This window comes from Pyrgilauda ruficollis, unplaced genomic scaffold (assembly GCF_017590135.1).
Source record: "Pyrgilauda ruficollis isolate IOZ18807 unplaced genomic scaffold, ASM1759013v1 scaffold39, whole genome shotgun sequence".
In the NCBI taxonomy this organism is placed as follows: Eukaryota; Metazoa; Chordata; class Aves; order Passeriformes; family Passeridae; genus Pyrgilauda; species Pyrgilauda ruficollis.
The window spans coordinates 5,595,123-5,613,711 of NW_024525378.1; the positions used below are offsets into that span (position 1 = coordinate 5,595,123).

Below are 18,589 nucleotides of genomic sequence, written 5' to 3' on the forward strand. Positions count from 1 at the left end.
TGATACACTACTCAGTTGTTCTTCCATGGTGTTTTGCAAAGGAGTACTTTACCTTCCTTTCAATCATGTAGACAGTAAATGAATGCTTGTACTAGGAAATTAGAAATAATGAAGCTCTAAGCTCCTGGATGGGCTCACAGAGCTTTGCTGGCAACTTTCGAATAAATCCCCTGCAGCAAATTTTTTTTTCCTCCCTCATCTTTGGAAAACTACAGAGCATTAACAACTTTAATAATCATTTCAAAAAGAAAGGAAGGGCACTTAGGGTGACATTCCCTGGCTGGTGCCCAGTGATGGTTTTGTCCCAATCACCCGTAATGAGGAGAGCAGATGAAGCCTCCCCTGCCCTGCTCTTGCTGCCCACAGGCATTTCCACAGGTCATGAAGAAGAGTTGGAGGCTTTGGCCTCTCTAGCTTTGGGTCTTGGCCACTTGTGGGTCACTTTGCACAGAGCCTCTCAGGGGAATGTTCAGTCTCATGGAATCCTCCAGGGCTGCAGCCAGCGAGCCTGCCTGCCTCTCGTGCTGCTGGAGAAAGTCAGGGTTCTGCAGCTGTGCTGCACTGGCTGCTCCCTGCAGGAGACTGCCTGGCCCAGCATAAAGCTCAGGTGTTAAATTGTGAACTGAAGTGCTTGTAAAACAGCTGCCTTACTCATCGTGCTGCTCCAGGGCATGCAATAGCATCCTGTCTTATCGTGGAGACTGCTTTTGATCAAGTTGGTCCAATTAAGCTCAGATGACAGCAGAAGTGTGGCCTGCGAGAGGCAGCATGTCCAGGGCACCCTGCAATGGCCTGTGAGGTGTCAGCAGCTGAGAGGCTGAGCAGTCTGCAGCTCTCCTGTGCACTCTGCTATGTCACCTCCTGCTCAGCTTGGACTGCTGGCCGTGCCTGCTGTCTCTGTCTTACTGCAGAGGGCTGCTTCTCCACTGGAAATATTCCCTGTGGAGTGATATGGTCCTTGGCTTTTCCCAGCTGTGTACTGCATCCAGCACTGGCCACGATATGATTGACTGTAGAAGAAAATGTCCTCACATGGTCACCTCACCTTTCACAATATGTATGTTTAGCCTGTTAGCCTTTAACAAAACAATAGCACTAAACCATGTAACTTGAATTCAAGAACTAACCAGTTCATCCTTGCTTCAGGCAAGCCCTTCTTCATCAGAGCCTCATGACAGTTCTCCCTCAGCCTCTGTGTAAAGAGGAGCTTACTGATACTCACCTTGCTGGCATCCATTTTTAAAGGTGTCTCAGGTGGGGCTGTGTGTCCCCGTGGCTTTTAATGAAGCAGTCACTTTCATTCATTGGTTTTTTCACCATGATGAGAAGTTACTCTGAAAAGACAACGCTTCCTCTCACTAGCAATTGAATCCCATGAGCAACAGAATGTGTCAGAGTGTGTAATCTCACCTCTGCCCTGTGTTACTGGTGGCCTCTGCACTGCCACGTGCCTGTTGCTGTGCTGGTGCTGTGTAGATTCTGCATCACAGCAGCCCAGTCCCAATTCCAGCTGCTGAAGCTCTAAGTGCTGGGGTGTGCAACTGAGGTGCAGGAAAACTTTTCTTGAATAACTTCTCAACATGACATGGGGCCAGTGAAATCACCAAGTGCAGCCTCATATGGTTCTTTCCTCTGGACCTTGCTTAACAGCCAGTAGATGCCAATTCAGGCATTGCAAGGCTATCCTGCCAGAGTAACCTGTCAGAGGCCACTTGCTATTCACTGGTGTCTCCCTTGGTGGCACCTTGCCATGGAGCAGCTGGACTCAACGTGGCATGAGCTGATGTGGTCCTTTGTGTGAACTTCCTTGAAGCTGATGAGTTCCTGGAGAGTCTGGCACCTCACCACTGCAAAGTTTACAGGGTTGGTTGTGTGTTCCAGTTGCCTTCCACAGGGCACCCAGTAGTGCTGACCCTGTCCTTGAAGTGGTTGTGAAAAGAATAAACACATTAACAAAGGTAAAATAAATATTATAGGTAACAGGAATGTGTCTCTTGGTCACCTGGGTCGGTGGTGGGCAGGGGAAGCTCTTCTGTGTCAGGCCTGATGACCCCATGCTTGATCCAGAGACCTGGTGCATGGAGGGCCTCTTAGTATGTTATGAGAGCTCAATGTGATTAGTAATTAGCATCCTTAAGCAGATTCAGGGTGGGTATGGTGGGATTATCTGGCATGGTTTTCCTTCTGGTGTTTCATGGCAGTGTATTTGCACTTTTCTAACTTTGTGCCTTTCACATGTTAATAATGTGTGGATGGCAGTTTTAATCTTCAGAAAGAAGCATCTCTTCCTCTGAATCACTTTGTAAGGAAATGAATAGCAGTCATGGTTCCCATGTTTCAGTGGCATGCCACTTAAAATTTGGAATACCTAACACCTTTTCCAAAATTAACCACAACTGGGATCAAGGTGCACACCAATATATAAATAATATAGCAACAGTATATGAGCAATCACGGGTGTGGCTTCCATGTATGATTCAGACAAAATAATGAGCTCTGTGGATGAAAATAGGCATTTGGGTGGGGATTATGCAAGGCCTGAATTACGATGCAGGATGGGTGGGGGTAACACCTCTTTCAGTTTACAAATGCTAATCACAAGCTCAGCAGCCAGAAATTTCTGCAGTGCTATTTAACGAATATTAATAAGTATAATTAAACGTTGTGTGCTAGATTTTCAGTGCCAGGAAGCTGTGTGAAACAGAACATTGGCTGTATGTTTTCAGTTTTAAATGAATACAAACTGTTCTGAAAAGCAAGCTGACAGGAAATGGTAAGATTAGCCTACTTCACAAACAAAAGTTTACCCTAGGAACATTGAGTACACCCAAAGAAAATCAATAGGTTACCTAACTGCAGAGTGCCTACAAGCAGATAAAATGAGGGTTTACCTTCATCTCCAATTTCCTTCTTGACATAATCCACTGAGTATGTATTTAACATACAGCTTGTAATATTAAAAGTGTTTATAAGGGCCACAGTCTGTAATCATGAGTTTGAAGGCTGGGAATTCCACCATGACTGATCTGGCCATCATCTTAACCCTGAATTCTTGACAAGACTTGGTTTGAACACCATCAGCAACTACTCTGCTGTAGTAACTGCCCTTGCAAAATTGGTGTCTTTGTCCTGGACTAGAAGAATGCTTTCTTTATTCATGTCAAACTTAACACTTCACTCAAAATGTTTAAAAACAAAACCAAGGCTGCAGCAGGAGCACATGTGATGTTGCTGGGTGCTCCTCTGCAGTTTCAGGATGGCAGTAATTGTGCCTGCTGCAGTCTGGGAGTGAATGGAAAACTCTTAATGACAGCAACAACAATCAGTGCATTTAAATGACTGCAGATTTTAATGATGTCGTCAATCAGCATACTTCCGAATCAGGTTTACTTTCTGGTTTATCTCTTGTGATGCAAAAGAAGCTGATGATCAGCTACAGCTCTGTGTTATTTACTGACTTTATCTGTTTAACAGCAAGTTAATATGGTGAAGTTTAGCTAATGGGTTTTTCAAGTCACCTAGTACTAGCACTGCCTCTTCTTTTCAGGAAAAAGTGAGGCAAACATCCTTTCCTTTAGGTACCAGCCAGACTCAGCTCCTCTGGGTTGATTTGCCAGTCAAACTCACCAAGTAAAGGGCGTTCTGCAAACAGGGTGAATATGACAGATGCCTTTTGCTGTCAGTTGTTACTCATCGTGCTTTTGCTGGTGCTGTCAATGGTTTTGAGCCTGGGGGAGAGGGCACCCAGCACCCTCCTCCCATTCTCAGCAGCCTTGCTGCCAGACACATCCCAACGATCCTGGGCTCCCCGTAGGGCTGTGCTGGATCCAGTATTGTGGTACACCCCCTTTGCCCCGGCATAGTTGCTGCCTCCTGCCACCCAGGAGTCCTCCCTGGCGTGGCTGGGTGGTCACAACAGGAATCCTGAGGCAAGGAGAGTGCTGAGGGCAGGGGAGCAGTGTGGGCAACCTGCTCCTGCAGTCAGGGGGCTGTGAGCAGCACTGCCCTTCCACACACACACATCTTCTTTCCCTGCTTTAACACAAATTCCTGGACCCTCCAAACTTCAGTTTATCAAGTTGTAACTGCTTTGAAGTGTGATTATTCCAGTCAAATCTAGCTCTCAGAGGCAAGCTGTCAGGCCTTGCTCAAGTAAGTCCAAACTCTAAATATTCAAACATGTGATCAGGCTGTTGCAAAAGCATGTTGTGTCCTGACAAGTCTTATCATGTGCCAGGGGATGAGCAGAGAAATGTCTTCTGGCCAGAACTTGCAAAGCTTCCCCCACAGCTCTACAGCCTTAATTACTCACTTGGAAAACGAAATAGTTTTTGGATCATGCAGCCTGATTCCCAAAGCACAGGAATCTGGTGTCTAAGAATACGTGCAAGGCTTCCACCTGCTTTTGTCAGTGACCCCTTCACAAAAAGAACCACTGAATTGTGGACCAAGTTGTCAGTGAGACCTCTTTACTACAGAATTTTAAAGATAAAACAGTCAAGTTCGTTTTACACTGTAAGACTTGCCTGTTAGTTACTTTCCTTGTACTCAAGAAGCATGTGAGCTCTGTAACCTGTTTGAATGTCTTGCTCATGGCCAAGCAGTTCCTTGCTTGATTTCTGAAATGTTAACTTCTTAACATTGTGCTGTAATTCAGCTGACACAGCTCCAAGTAGGAAAGTTAACATCACTATAGTGACTTTTTTTTTTTTAAATACTCAGGACTGTGTGGCCAATACCAAATACCCTCAGCAAAGCAGTATGCAATTTTTTTTTCCCTAGGAGAAAAACACATGGAGGTTAGGTTAAATGTTTCTTAAATGTTTCAGGAATTTCAGAAAAGGTTATGTAAGACCATTCAAAAGCACAAGTTTTATAATGGTTTTAAGTTTTTCAGCACTATAAATATGATAATAGCTTGTACACAGAAGCAGCTCAAGTAAAAAACCTGCTGCTACATTAGCTGTTTTTTTAGGGCACCTCTACTGCTAACAGAAGTGAAAATACATGCTGGAATGCAGGGCTGGAGGTACTGTAACAAATACCCTATTTTATACCAGATATGTTTAAGGAAAAAAATGTGGAGTATGGGGAATGGAGTGGGACCCAGAGGCAAAGGCCAGGAGAGATTTGTAGGGCAGTTACTTGGGTTTAGAGGGAGTTCTACTGGAATGACAACTCCTGAGTCTGTGCCAGCTCTAACAGTCTGTGAGGGAGAGCTGCAGCTTGGCAGGGTCAATCTGTTTGCTGCAGCAGTGTGGTGGAACTCAGAGTTTACATTATTTTGGGGTCCTAGAGCTGCAGCCTTCCCCTTAAATACAAGCACTTTTAAGCATAGATTTGACCTTTTCATCTTATGAAAATCCAGGGGTGGAGGGAAAGCAGAGCTTTCAGTAGGCTGAATATGAGTTGAAAGCCTTGCACAGGATTAGGTAACTTGTTTATGTTTTGAAGCCTATCATCTGCATGGGCTCTTACTGCTATGGCACAGCAGTAGGTGTTCCAGCACCTTCCTAAATCTCAGCAACCCTCCAAGGTGTAAGAGCCAAGGGATTGGGCATTACTGAAAAACTGCATCTGACATTTTTCACAATGTCAGTACAATTCCAAGGCTGGTACCCTGTTTTATTCTAAAATAAGCCCACTGACAGAAACATCCACACTGCCAGATCAAGGCAAGTGTTTGCCTGCATACACAGCCAGAGGATCAAAGTTATGTGATGCTTTGTATCTTCAGTAACCTCATCCAGGCCTTGCATACTGTGGTGAAATACACTTGCTTTGTGATAAGTATTCACAGTTTCTTTCCCCTCTGCACAATTATAAGTATTTCTTTCCCCTCTTAATCATGCTGTTTTTCACCAGGTGAGAAATTGAAGACAGGAACACTACTGCCCTTTCCTTTCTGTACACTGGTGGCTAACGTGCTATAGGTGACTCTAAAAAAACCAAAATCATTAATAATGTTAGGCCAGATAACTTAATCTTACAGGATGTTTTATTGTCAGCACAAAACTATAGATACCATGCTACCAGTTAGTAGGGTGGAATTGAAATTAATGGTGTGCAATGTGACTTACTGAACACTTCTGCAGAAATCTTGAATTAAATGCAAGCTGAATTCAACATCTGTTGCACATTTAACATTACTAACTTTGAACTTTCCAGTAAATGCAGAACTAAAATGCAATTGCATGCACTATTCAATAAAACAAAAAACCAAAATGTATCATAAATAAGTATTTTATAACTTTATTAAACTCAAGACATGACAATATTCAAAATACAAAGTGAATTATTTTTTATTCAATACTGTACACAATGCAGAAATATCAGTGCATTTCTATAGCATGTATTTCACCTTCATTTAGTTTGTACTAAAACAAATAAAAAGTAAGCTTAAAATAGCTCAAACATCTCATTCAGCAGTTTAAACTGTAAACACCTTGTTTACTTCTGTTAGGAGGAACACATTCATCTTCTGCACCCCTGTTAATGAGCACCCTTTCTCTTGTGCTTATCTGTGAGAGGATAAATGTAACCAAACTGAGCACAAGAAACTGCTAAGGTGGCACCTCAGTGAACTTCAGTGAATGGCTGAGGCACAGTGAGGAAAAACAGCAAGAAGCAGCATCTGAAGCAGCAAGAGATGGGACTGACACTGTTCATAAATGGAATCATGTTTTTTCCTCACACCCCCCTCCTCCTCCCCTAAAATACTGAACAGAAACCAGAACACAAGACCAGCTTGTGCTGTGTTTCTGTATTTAATACAGTCATAATTTCTGACTCTAGGTGAGCACAAAGTTGTTACTGCCTACCTAATAGCAACCCTGTGGCTGCTCAGGACACATTCACACATTTCTAGGATCCAGCAGGAAAAGAGCAGCAGCAGAGGCTTAGCAATAGCTGGTCCAAGTCTCTTCTAGGAAAAACTGCAAAATTGAGCCAAGTGTGTCTAGCAATTGAATTCACAAAATCTAACTCACTTTAAAAGTCTATTAGCATCAAATTAATTTGTAAGATAGATTAATCTTTCAAAATGCACTTCCAATATGCCTGCCAAGTCTTGAAGTGGGTATCATATCTCACATTTACCTTGTTATAAGACATATCCTAGTAAAAGAGGACAGTCTGTTCTCAGTAGAATTACTGTGTAAAAGAAATTTTGGAAAATAGCTATTACAAAAACTGTACTGCATTACTTGGTCTGTTGTCTGCTTTATAAGTGACTCTTAAGCAAAGATCAATTTTTAAAATTTTTTTTTAAATAATGCTGACTACCAAACATGTTCATCTGGGTAGCATACAACTGGCCAACTGTGACTACTATCCCTCCATGTTTCTGCAGAATCTTTATAGGTTTTCAGCTTACATACCAAGACAAGAAAAGTCTTAAGAAACATATTGAATATATGCAGCATAAGAGGACTTTACCATCCACTTGTCAGTTCTCAGAGGACAAACTGCTCCTACTTCATTATCTGTGAACCATAAGAACTTTGTAACATGATAAAGTTCAGCTCCATCCCAAGCAACTGAGCTGAGCCTGTGCTCCCAGACACTACGGGGAAACCACGTAGGACAGGTGTTTTCGTTTCAGGGGACCACCTATGTCCATTCTGGGCTTTGAGTCCAGTTTTATTGGGGCTGAGGTGGCTGTGCAGTCACCAGACCAGGACTGAACCTCAGTGTTAGAGCTCCTCTCCTCTGCTTCTCTGAAGAATTTCTCATACTTGTCCAAATATGGAGGTCTCTCTGGTAGCAGATAGTAGTGTGTTGAACTGGCCTTCTTACCATTTTCAATAATTGGAAGAATGCAAGGGACCCTGTTGGAAGATCCTTCACTGTTTTGTCTTTGTAGAGCTTTGCTGCTGACATACTTAGGATCAGGTGCAAAGCTCTGGGTGGGGGGCATAACCCCATTGAGGTATGATGGGAGGCTTTTGGGGCTGGGGGTGCGGGAATTGCTGCGTGACAAAGGCTCTCGAGGGGGCACTTTGGGAGGCCTGTCTTCATCACTGTACGCACTGGAAGCAACTTCTGCTGACCACCTCCTGTAGTCTGGCTTGAGAGCCCGTGGGGGTATAGGAACCCTTGGTGGAATCTCTGGTTTATCTTCATCAGAAGTTGGAGATGCCCTGTTTAAGTGTCCAGTTAGTCTCACTATGGGTTTATTGAGAGATCCAGCTGGCCCGGAATGGGACCTTCGCAGGCGTCGATGCAGCTGCTGTGGGGGAGGATAAATACTGGATATGTACACATTTAGGCTTTGTGTAGGGTTGGCATCTTCTGGTTTTGGTCCTGTTGGAGCATCGAAATAGGCATAGTTGATTTGTCCACAGCCCCTAAAGCTCCGACGGCTTGGAGCGCTGGATTTAAAAGGAGGAAGTTCATAATCTTCTAACAAAAAGTCAGTATCTGAGCTAGTCAGGAATTCTACCTCTTTGTCAACCTCATCTGGAGTAAAGTCTTCAGATATAGGCAGAGGGGGTAGTGGCCTGCAGCTGCGGTCATTAGCAGATGCAGACAGAAATGGAATTGGTCCATTTTTTATTGGCATGTGAGGAGGTGTTTCTTCAGAAACACAGCCCATGGTTAATGACAGTTTACTAAAGCCAGGAACGAGATGGTCGTCGTACCTTGAAATTGGCTGTTCATTTTTGGGACTTAAAGGAGGTGGACTGGATTTCTGAGACGGGACTGGGATGCAGCTTCCAGCAACGTGGTCATTCATGGAAGGCTGGTTGGAAGAGTGCCCTAAAAAGGTGAGAAATTCTTAGAGACACTTTTCTAAGTAACATTCCAGCACATCACTCTGTCACTGCATATTTAATTCCTTCTAATGCAACAGCAAGTAATGTCTGCTTAATGTCTCCAGGTAGTGAAATGCAGGTATTACAGATCATGTCTGGTCATGGATTTAGGCATTAGTTAATATAGTAGCAGATTATCTTATTGTTTTAGACCAGTGCTCCAGTTAAGAGGTAGTTCAAGAGACCCCAAGCATAAACCAGAGAGCTACAAAGATCCCAGCATAAGACTACAACAGAACAAGTGCTTTTTTTACCAAATATTTTTTCCATCAAAAGTGTAATGGCAACTCAGAGGCCTCCTGTACAAGGCGAATGGGAGGGGTGTGTGTTTTTGTTTAACTCGATCCTGTGTGTTATTTAGAAGTGGTTTTGTCGGCTTCCTGAGCTGCCAGCAGGGAGCGCGCCGGTGCCAGCGGGGCCCGCAGGGTTCTCCCGAGACAAATCCCTGACATTTCCTACCGCGGCTGCGGCAACTCGTACTCACCGATGGATGGCAAATGCTGCTCGGTTGATGGGTTTAAATTATATGTCACTGCTATAGGGTCCACATTGAAGAAAGTACTAAAAAAAAAAAAGAAAAAAAAAGCCTTCACTGTAAATGAACCATAGGTCTGTACTGGCACAAGTATTCATAACACCCATTTCATAGACTTGAAGACGCAATAGATAAATTTCAGCCTCACTCACTTTTCAAATCCACTGTGGGTACCCCAGCAGGTTTTCAGACTGCCCATGCCTTGACTGGTGTGAAGAAATCCGGTTTTTAAGGGGACTCTCATCTCCTGAGCAGCAACTCCTGCAGTTGACATTGTGCCGTGTTCTCTGAGGATGTCTCACAACCCTTGATATTCAGGACTTGGCAGGTTTCCTGCAGTTTTCATTCCCTTCAAGAGGGAGAACACAAAGATCAGAAATGCAAACGTGATGTTGTTCCATGTCTCATCTGAAATTTCAGTATTCAAGGAATTAAATAGCTCTGTAGAAAGGCCTCCTGTCCTAATACTTGCCAACTGGAAAACTTGACCAAGCTTCTTGTTTTGAGTCTGATTGCAAAATTAAAGTACAAAACAGGTAAGTTATCTTAAAGAACTATACCACATAGAAAAAAAGGAAAAATATGTTAAGGTATTGATATATGGCAGTTGTGTATCCCACAACTTCAGTTCTTGAACATAAACTACTAGTTACTCATGAAAAAAAAAGGTTTTTAAAACGTTTTCTAGAACAATCTAAACTTCCAGTAGCTGCCTTCAGTTCTATCTTTCTGCTAAAGATTTTAGCTTCCAGTGTAACCAATGTGTAACAGCCTGCTCTGCTGTTAAGTATTATCTTCCACAGCCTTTGCTCTAATAAACAGAATTATTGACTACTTGAATTAGAATTCTAAAACTTCTTTTACATAAAACAGTAACTACTTTTAACTAACTTAAACATTAAGATACTTTAAAACAGCCTCAAGCCTTCTAGCGATTTCAAACAAATTGAAAATCCAGTGATTTGAAATAATCTCAGCTGAAACTGTTGTGCTGCATTCAAATCTATGTTGAATGTGTGAAGAATGCTTTATCTGGCCCATTTATGGCAGAAAAAATATGTTGGCAATTGCTTTATATTGAGTAAGTAATCAGTCTACAGAACAAATTGACTCACAGGACTTTGTTTAAGAAATTCATCAGGGAGGGGAAGGGGAAATGTAAAATTAGTCAGCATTCTGAAGGCAGGAGAAATTAAGTCCAAGACTACAAAAAATATGTTCTCTGGGTCTCTGCCTTCATCTAACACAAATATCCTACATTCAGCAAGTGCAATGTAGTCTGTTTAAAAAAACATGAAAAATCTACCAACCCAAACCCCAAGCAAAACAGTTTAATTTGTATCTCTCTTGAGAATCAATACTATGAACATATAATATTAATGTGAGTTTGTCCAATCCCTCCACCAAAAGATTCCATCTAAAGAAAAATCAACCAACAGCTGAGGGCTGGCTATATCAGGGCTCAGCAAACAAGGCAAGAAAAGCCCTTCACAGTGTGGTACTGCAAGAAAATGTGGTACAGACACAGGTAGTAGCTTATGCTCATGGTAAATCTGCCCAAAACCAAGCATTCTCTGCAGATGTGTAATCTTCCTTTTCCTTTAGGAGAAAAGATCCATTATACTTGTCTGCAGTGTGAGGGATGGGCAAACTCCCAAGCAGGACTTAGGACAGTAAAGCAGGTTTAGTTTGCAATCCAGCATCACTATTTGCAATTTCTGAACAACTGTTTGAGAAAGAGTGCAGCAGAGTTGTTCTTTCTATTTTGAATTGGGTCAGTATTGATCATCTTAAGAAAACAAGTAGCTTCTGTATGTCTATGGTGTGAGACCTAATCCCATTCTCTTCAGGAGCGTGATGGTTTTCTCAATCCTGACTGTCTGCATCAACAGAAGTGGGACTGTTTTACTCACTGCCAGATACCCAATATATTTTAGGCAGGCATTTCAGAATAACTCTAGAAGGGAATGAGGGCCAAACCAGTGTTCTATGTATTGCAGCACAGACTGCTTCATTCAGCCCTCCTGATTTTAGTAAAGACCATCCTCTATCCTCCATTCTCTAACCTCCTTATAAAGCTAGCTTAACCCTGGAAATTTTTGCATAACACAGTTCAGTTGGACCCTTCCCACTAACAGGAACTGCAGATATTTCATAGCAAAATTAAATAAAAATACAGAGCCCCGGGAAGCAATAACACAGTCCTGTAAGTGCAAGCAGAACCACTCTCTTCAGGGGAGCAAACACTAGAGATACCCATTTGTCAAAATGACTTAAGCATTTATTAATGACTTAAGCATACAGTACACATATAGCACCAATTCTAAAATTGCTTCATATCAACGTAATTTCCAAATAAAGCATCCATCTTATCAGCTCACACTGTATTGAACAGGGATTTTTTTTTGTGCCTCACAGATCCTATCCTATTAGCAACAAATCTACAAAAGAAAGAAAATTAATTAAGAGAGCTTAAGACTAATGCCTACTATCCATTTCAATATTTCTGAAGTCAAATGCAAGTCACAAATTAAAAAAATGCTGGTATAGAACACTGATTAGTCAGCAAATGATTGTACTCCACCTCAGTGTGTGTACAAGATCTGACAGGACCATGAGACATTGATTATGATATAAAATATGAGGGGGGGAACAACTGCTGTAGTTTGAGAGCACATGTAACCTGCTAGCTGTGATAACATACAACCCTTGCAGGGCTTGTTAAGCCCAACCTCCACCAAATCCCACGCCTAAACCACTACTAGTAATTACTGTGTCAGCTTTCTGAATGCTGTCTAAATCTCAGCTCTCAAGACTGATAGTTGCACAATCACTCTCTGAAATCTCTCTGGAATGCTAAGCTCAACATCTGAAACAGACTTAAATATTTACATACTCTAGGAAAAGGTAATTTTCACTTGTTTCAGTCTTGATTTTTTAAAAAGAAAGCGCAATTTATATAGCCATAAAGCTTGCCTCATTTATCAATGACCTCTTTGCGAATTCACAGGTGATCTGCCTTGACATTTCAGAGAGTTATGAAACTGTCCTCTGTGCCTTGAGCTAGGATATCAAGAGAGGTAGTGCTTTCACTAAACCACCCAGTTACTTTTTCAGTGGAGTCTAGAGAAATGGTGCTTCTATTTTAAAACATGCATAAGCTTGTTTGAAGACAGTATCTTAAGAGGGAGACATGAGAGCAGTAATTGAATACAAATTTTGTATTTTAGACAGCATGCTCTTACTAAAGCTGAGTAGTATATATTATATTGTAGGAATTGGCATTAAAAAAAATACAAAAGTCAGCCATGAAGATATAAACATCAACAGTTTTCACTGTTAACTGCTGTCCCAATTTTGCCTCCTTATAAGTTTAAGGATCTAAACTTAGCCATAAATAACATCAAACTATATTAGCCAAAGAAAATGGACACTGCACAGTCATGAAGCATTCCTGATCTCCCGTTTGTGTGCTGCTCATTTGCACAGAATGGGCTTTCAGTTACTGTGCTTGTCTGACCTACTTATGCAGTTTATGGCATTTAGGAAGATCGAAGCACTTTTGAAGATAGTACAGTTTGTGTTATTCAAGAGAAATGGAGTACAAACTGGCTGGCTGGTAATTTCTACAGGGCATTTACAAGCCAAGGCAATTGGAAGATTTGCTGGTGCATTAGGAAGCTGCTGACACCCTTCCCTGTAAGGCATGGTAACAGTGCAAAGGAGGTGCTTGTAATCATCCAGCTCTGCTTGTATTAACAAATCTCAATAACAACAAGTATTGGGGAGGAGACTGATTTTTAATTTATTTTTTTTTACAAAGCCAAATATACCTTCAGACTTCAACAGGAGGGCTATGTGTAAGCCAAAAAAGTCAAATGTCCACAAACAGCAGTGTATCTACACAGTGAGAACTGTGGACAGCTTTTTGTGGTAAGTTGAATTATGGCAAATACCCCAAATACACTGTTTTCATACAGATACATATTAATAAATACTTGTGTTATAACAACAGGAACCCTCTGTTTAGAAACTAAGAAGCATTAGCATATATATTTAGCTCAACCTATTACCTATCACCGATCACACACAGAATCTTATTACTCTGTTCCCTGTTCTCCCAGCCCCAACGCAACCAAGTATTTGAGGCAAGCTCAGTTCATAACAAAGAAAACCTTTCTGGTACGCACAGTAGACCAAAGCATGCTCTAAATGTTTCACTTAATGGGAATGGAACACAGCAACTTGCTGTACAGATTCTGAATGCCTGTACAAACTTTCGACAGGTTGTATAAAGGCAGCACTCTTGACAAGGAGCTTATAATACTTCTTGTAAGAAATGGGAGAGAGGGAAAAAATAAGACCTGCTTCCCCCTTTTGGGAGGGGAAGAAACGTGTCTACCTTAAATCCACAACCTATTTTTGCTCACCTTGCCACCACATTATCTTTAACAAATCTCAGAAGCAATTCACAGGAGGAGGGGCACATTTTTGCACTACAAGTCATCTACTCCAGCTAGCTGTTCCTTATTTGACAATGTGATGTAATTTCCTTTTTCTCCTCTGACTTTCTATTTAACGTAAGTACCTGAGATAGAGCCACCCCTTTTCATGTTTAAGTATTTCAGACTTCCAAGTATTGGACTTTAAAAATCTAAGTGCTGTTAATATACTTTCTGGAAATCCAAATACTTTTTAAAAATATTAAAAATTCTGTTTCTCTAGTTCTTATCCTTGAAGTACTTCTGTCTTTGCAGCTAGATGAATGCTGAGTGACCAACTTAGCAGAAACTGCCTCATGAGAAGGTTAGTTTAAATCTATTCACTTAATAAATAATTAAATCTTCTTTACTATACACCAAACCTCCACAGTACAGTTCAGTGTTCCTGAGTCACAGGCCAAAGCATGCTCAGATACAGGCCTCAGAAGGTATTTCCATTTACAGGAATTATATTCTTTACAGTTATTGTATAAATGAATTACATTCTTAACTTTGAGGTATTTTTCTACACATTCTGCCAACCAGAAATGGACCACTCTGTGGTAAAGAATTAAAGACTCTGATCACTAAACAGTCAAATCATGGGTGCTTGCAAATAAAACTAATCCTATGGGTATACAACAGACCAATCACCTGAACAGCAGACAAACTCTGTATTTAGATTGTAACAGTCAGCTGTTTGGAATATATTCCAAGAACCACAGTTCACCAAGGAGTTTAAGTTCAGTTAAAATTTGGGCTACCATTTCACAGTCCTACAGAACAAATGGGAGTAACCTTTAAATTGCCAGTAGAAAACTAATAATTAAATAGCAAGACAATTGCCTTGCCTCTGCTTGTCAGATTTCAGATGCATGCTTAAGGTATGGTACTTCACCCTCCTGAAAATTTTAATGTGAATATAGACAGCTTACATTCAGGAAATAAAAATTCCTTTCCAGCTGACTCAGACTCATAACCATAGTGTTAGACACACTGTGATAAGTTTTAATTCTCTTTTCTACTACAGAGAACTGGAACTGTTTTTCTCTAAAATAAGTCCTGTACTGGAGAGCATGGCAGACACAGGGCTTCACCAAGAACATATGCCCACCAACTCAACAGGTAGGTTGATATTAAAAAAAAATTCAGAAAATTATCCCATATAGGTAGATTACTAAGGGAAGACAGCTGAGCTTGTGCATAAAGTAAATTGAGTGAATAATACAGACGAATTGAACAGTTTAACAGCTAGTAAGTGCAATTCACAAATGCATTTGTGATGCAGAGGCATCATTCACCTGCCATTCCAGTACAACAAAGATCCAGGTTTTCCCAAAAGGACCGAAGACACCTTGCCCCCAGAGCCTCTCCCATCCAGTTACTATGTAAAGAGGTACTGTTATCTTTGGATATCAAGCACGGTACATTTTTTGCTTATTCAGAATGCTGCAGAGGGCCCTCGGTCGGTGCTGCAGTGACAGCAGAGCACTGAGCTCTCCCTCGAGCCCCGGCCTGCTCGCTGCGCTGTCAGTGCTGAAGGATACAGCGATGTCTCCAGATTTAACCACCACAGACTGGCTATTTTAGAAAATCGAGCATAAGTGCGTAATGAGGTATTAAGTCACAAAGAAATGTTTATTCTAAATTAAGCCAGCCTAAATTAGAGTGCGAAGCGCAGAGCCTGAGCCCACAGTGCGGTCTCTTGTTTACTCACGGGAGCGAGAGGAGCAGCTCGGAAGGAGGGAGAGAGCACAGATACTGTTTCGGGTCAGGAAGAAAACGCGTGGCACGCCACGTTGATTTTCAAGAATGTAGCTGCGGGCTCCGCTGACCCCGGGCGGGTCCCGTCCCCCTCACGGGGATTCCGGCCGCGGCGAGCGGGGCGAATGTGGCACCGGGATCGCCCGGGGGGAGCGGAGCCGCAGCGGCGCCGGCCCTGCTGCCCCCCGCCCCCTCAGCACAGCAGCACCCAGCGCGCTCCCGGCTCCTCCCGGCCGCCGCCGCCGGCCCTCACGCCCGCCGGCGGGAACCACACCGCGGCTCCGAGCCCCGCGCTCGGCCAGCCTCGGCTCCACGGCCCGACCCACTCGCGTGTGCCGCCGGATCCGCCGGCCCCCGCTTCCCTCCCCAGCGGCGCGGCAGGGACGCGCTGGGCCCGAGCGGCGGGCGGGCAGCCCCGGTGCGCCGGGCGGGCCCGGGGGCCGCCATGGCGGCCAGGGGCGCGGGAGGTGCCGCGGGGCCGTCACTCACCCCGACAGTGTCGCGCAGCTCCGCGCGGCCGCCGGCGCCACACGCATGCGCCGCCCCAGCGCCGGTCACTGCCGCAGCGCGCGCCGGCCGCCGCTCTTATGGAGGGGGGCGGGACCGCGCGTGGCCCCGCCCCGCCCCGCGCGGCGCGTTCGTCACGGGAGGCCTTAAAGGGGCGGGGGCGCGCGCGCCCGCCCGTGAGGGTGCTGTGGCGGCTTCCGGTTCCGCCGGGCGCGGGGGCCGCGGCGCTTCCCGGCGGGGGCCTGGGCGCAGGCGGTGCCGCTGCTGCTGCTGCTCCGCGCCCGCCGGCGGGAACGGCCCCCGGGGCGCCCTCTGGGCAATGCCGCCTCCGCCTTGGCACCCCTTCCGCCCCGGCCTGCGGGACCGGCCGCCTCCGGGCTCAGGGAGAGCGGTGTTTGGCAGGCGGGGGTGAAGAAGCGCGGCGAGCTGAGGAGCTGGCGCTCACAGCGGCGGGCAGGCAGCGCCCGCCCGGGGATGCTGAGGCGGTGCCGCTCGGTTCTCCAGCTCTCGCTGTCCTGCCCGGGCCCTCTGGCTTGCCCTGGCCGCTGTGCTGGTCCCTCAGGGGGCTGCCTGCTGCTGCTCCCCTTCTCCCGTCCCCGCGCTCCGTTTCCTGGGGCGGCAGTCCCTCGTTCTGTTCCCTCCGGCCGATCGCCGTCCTGTCCCCGCCGCTGTCAGGGCACCGCACTGCCCCTCTCTGCGGGGAGTTTCCCTCCGCCTTCCCCGGGCTCGGAGCCGTCCCCGCGGGCAGCAGGGAGCGCTCGCTCTCCCGGCCCGGTCCCGAGCGAGCGGGCGCGGGGCCCGGGCCAGGAGGAGGCGGCGGCCGTGGCTCCCCGTGTTTCCCTTCTCCCCGTGTTTCTCCCCATCGGTGCCTCATGATTTTCTCTCGTAAAAGGGTCCGGGCGCTGAGGTGGGGCCCGTCCTTGCCCACGCGTGTTGGTGACCAAGTGTTGTGCAGTCACGGGGAATCCCTGTCCTTTAGTTTTACTGGAAGGAGGGAAAACACCAAACCTTTCACTGTTGTAGGAGTTGGACCTGTGAATGTCAGTTTTCTTGAAATAGGAATATTTGTGTTGAAATAAATCCATCTTCATGTGTAATGATTTATTTGGCATCTTGAGAAAATATGGGTGGGCTCTCACAGATTTTACAGTATTTTGTTTTTAGACATAGATTTGTGGTGGTAAATAAACCACAGTGGTCAGAAAAGAAGGATTCGTGGTGAAAGCTGCTGTTTAAAGACTTGAGAACATTTACAAGTGATGCTGTTCATTACAGCATAATCAATAAGAATCAGGCTTTTGATCCGTTTTGCTCTGCAGTGCAGTAATTTCTTTGTTGGAGAAAGAAAGACCAGTGAAACTCCCAGCACTGAGAGGTGCTAACAATAGGATCAACAAAATGTATCTTCTATCTATACTCTTTGAGCTACAATAGTTAGTGATACTTTAAGAAAGAAGAATTCTTGATTTCAATGCATGATGTGATTCATGTCTGCAGTTGGCTTCTCCTCTTTTCTCTTTGGGGTTTCTTTTGACCTCTGGTGAAAGTCCCCCCATTCACCCTTGTTCTTAGGGACAATAAGATCTCCTACTTATGTATTTTTGTCGTAAGATCTGTTGTACTGCTGTGAAAATGCAGGTGCTGTGAGAGAAAAAAGGGCAGGGTTGTAACCTAGCAGAGATTTCCAGTGTGAAAAATGATGAAGAGGTCCTCTGAAGTTGACTGGATATGTTATGCAGGTGAGAGAAAGTGAAAAGAATATAAGAGGAAGTAGAAGGCATCGAAAGAAAGAAGGGGAGGAGAGTGGGGGTTTGTGATTTTGATGAATTGGGGTGCACTTAACAGAGACTGCAGGATGTTTGTGTTCTGGTGGCAGTGGTTTGTGCTGAACTGTACGTGCTCAGAGACTGCTTCCAAGTGTTTGCTGTACTTCTATTGTTCTGGACTTGAAGACCGTGACTAATGATTTCTGTGGATAAGCTGGCCCTGCAACATTAGTTATCTCAAGTTTAAATTGTCCTGGTTGCATGAGGAGAAAGTAATTTCTTTTTCTTTTCTTTTTTTCCCCCTCTTTTTATTTTTTAAATTCTGGTGTGTTGATGTACATAATGACCGATATGCAAACAGCCCTAAATGGATACAAAGGACAAACTTGTCTTTGAAATATTTTTCACAGAGTGTTGACATGACTTCAGTAGGACAAACTCATGTATTGCCTCTGTAGTGGAACATGAGGAATAATAGATGTTTGGCTTCTTTGTTTGTTTGTACCTGAGAATCTTTGATCCAGGAAAAATTCTTTGTGGTGTTCCCTACAGGTGTTACCCTGTGGCCTCTGTACTTCTATCAGCAGGCCTTGTTTTATTTTGTTAGATAATTTTGGAGTTAGTTTATGTGCATGTAATTGTATGGAATTTTTGTCTCTTACTGTTAAATAAGTTTACCTATGGCCTTTGTTCACTAAAACTCTATGCCTTAAATTTCTG

General features: G+C 44.1%; 1 protein-coding gene across 2 annotated transcripts; it reads right to left on the bottom strand.

The window, feature by feature from the left end:
- Nucleotides 1–6,229: 6,229 nt before the first annotated feature.
- On the bottom strand, nt 6,230–16,205 carry ERRFI1 (ERBB receptor feedback inhibitor 1). Of its 2 annotated transcripts, none has more exons than XM_041476593.1 (4): nt 16,086–16,205; nt 9,504–9,700; nt 9,301–9,377; nt 6,230–8,760 (listed from the first exon to the last, which is right to left on the bottom strand). In XM_041476593.1, exons 2-4 carry the CDS (start codon nt 9,623–9,625, stop codon nt 7,565–7,567), a joined length of 1,395 nt encoding a protein of 464 aa, XP_041332527.1. In that variant the 5' UTR covers nt 9,626–9,700; nt 16,086–16,205; the 3' UTR covers nt 6,230–7,564. The 2 variants fall into 2 exon arrangements, with proteins under 2 accessions (XP_041332527.1, XP_041332528.1); XM_041476594.1 differs by lacking the exon at nt 16,086–16,205 and adding an exon at nt 15,550–16,077.
- Between the last annotated feature and the right edge of the window lie 2,384 nt (nt 16,206–18,589).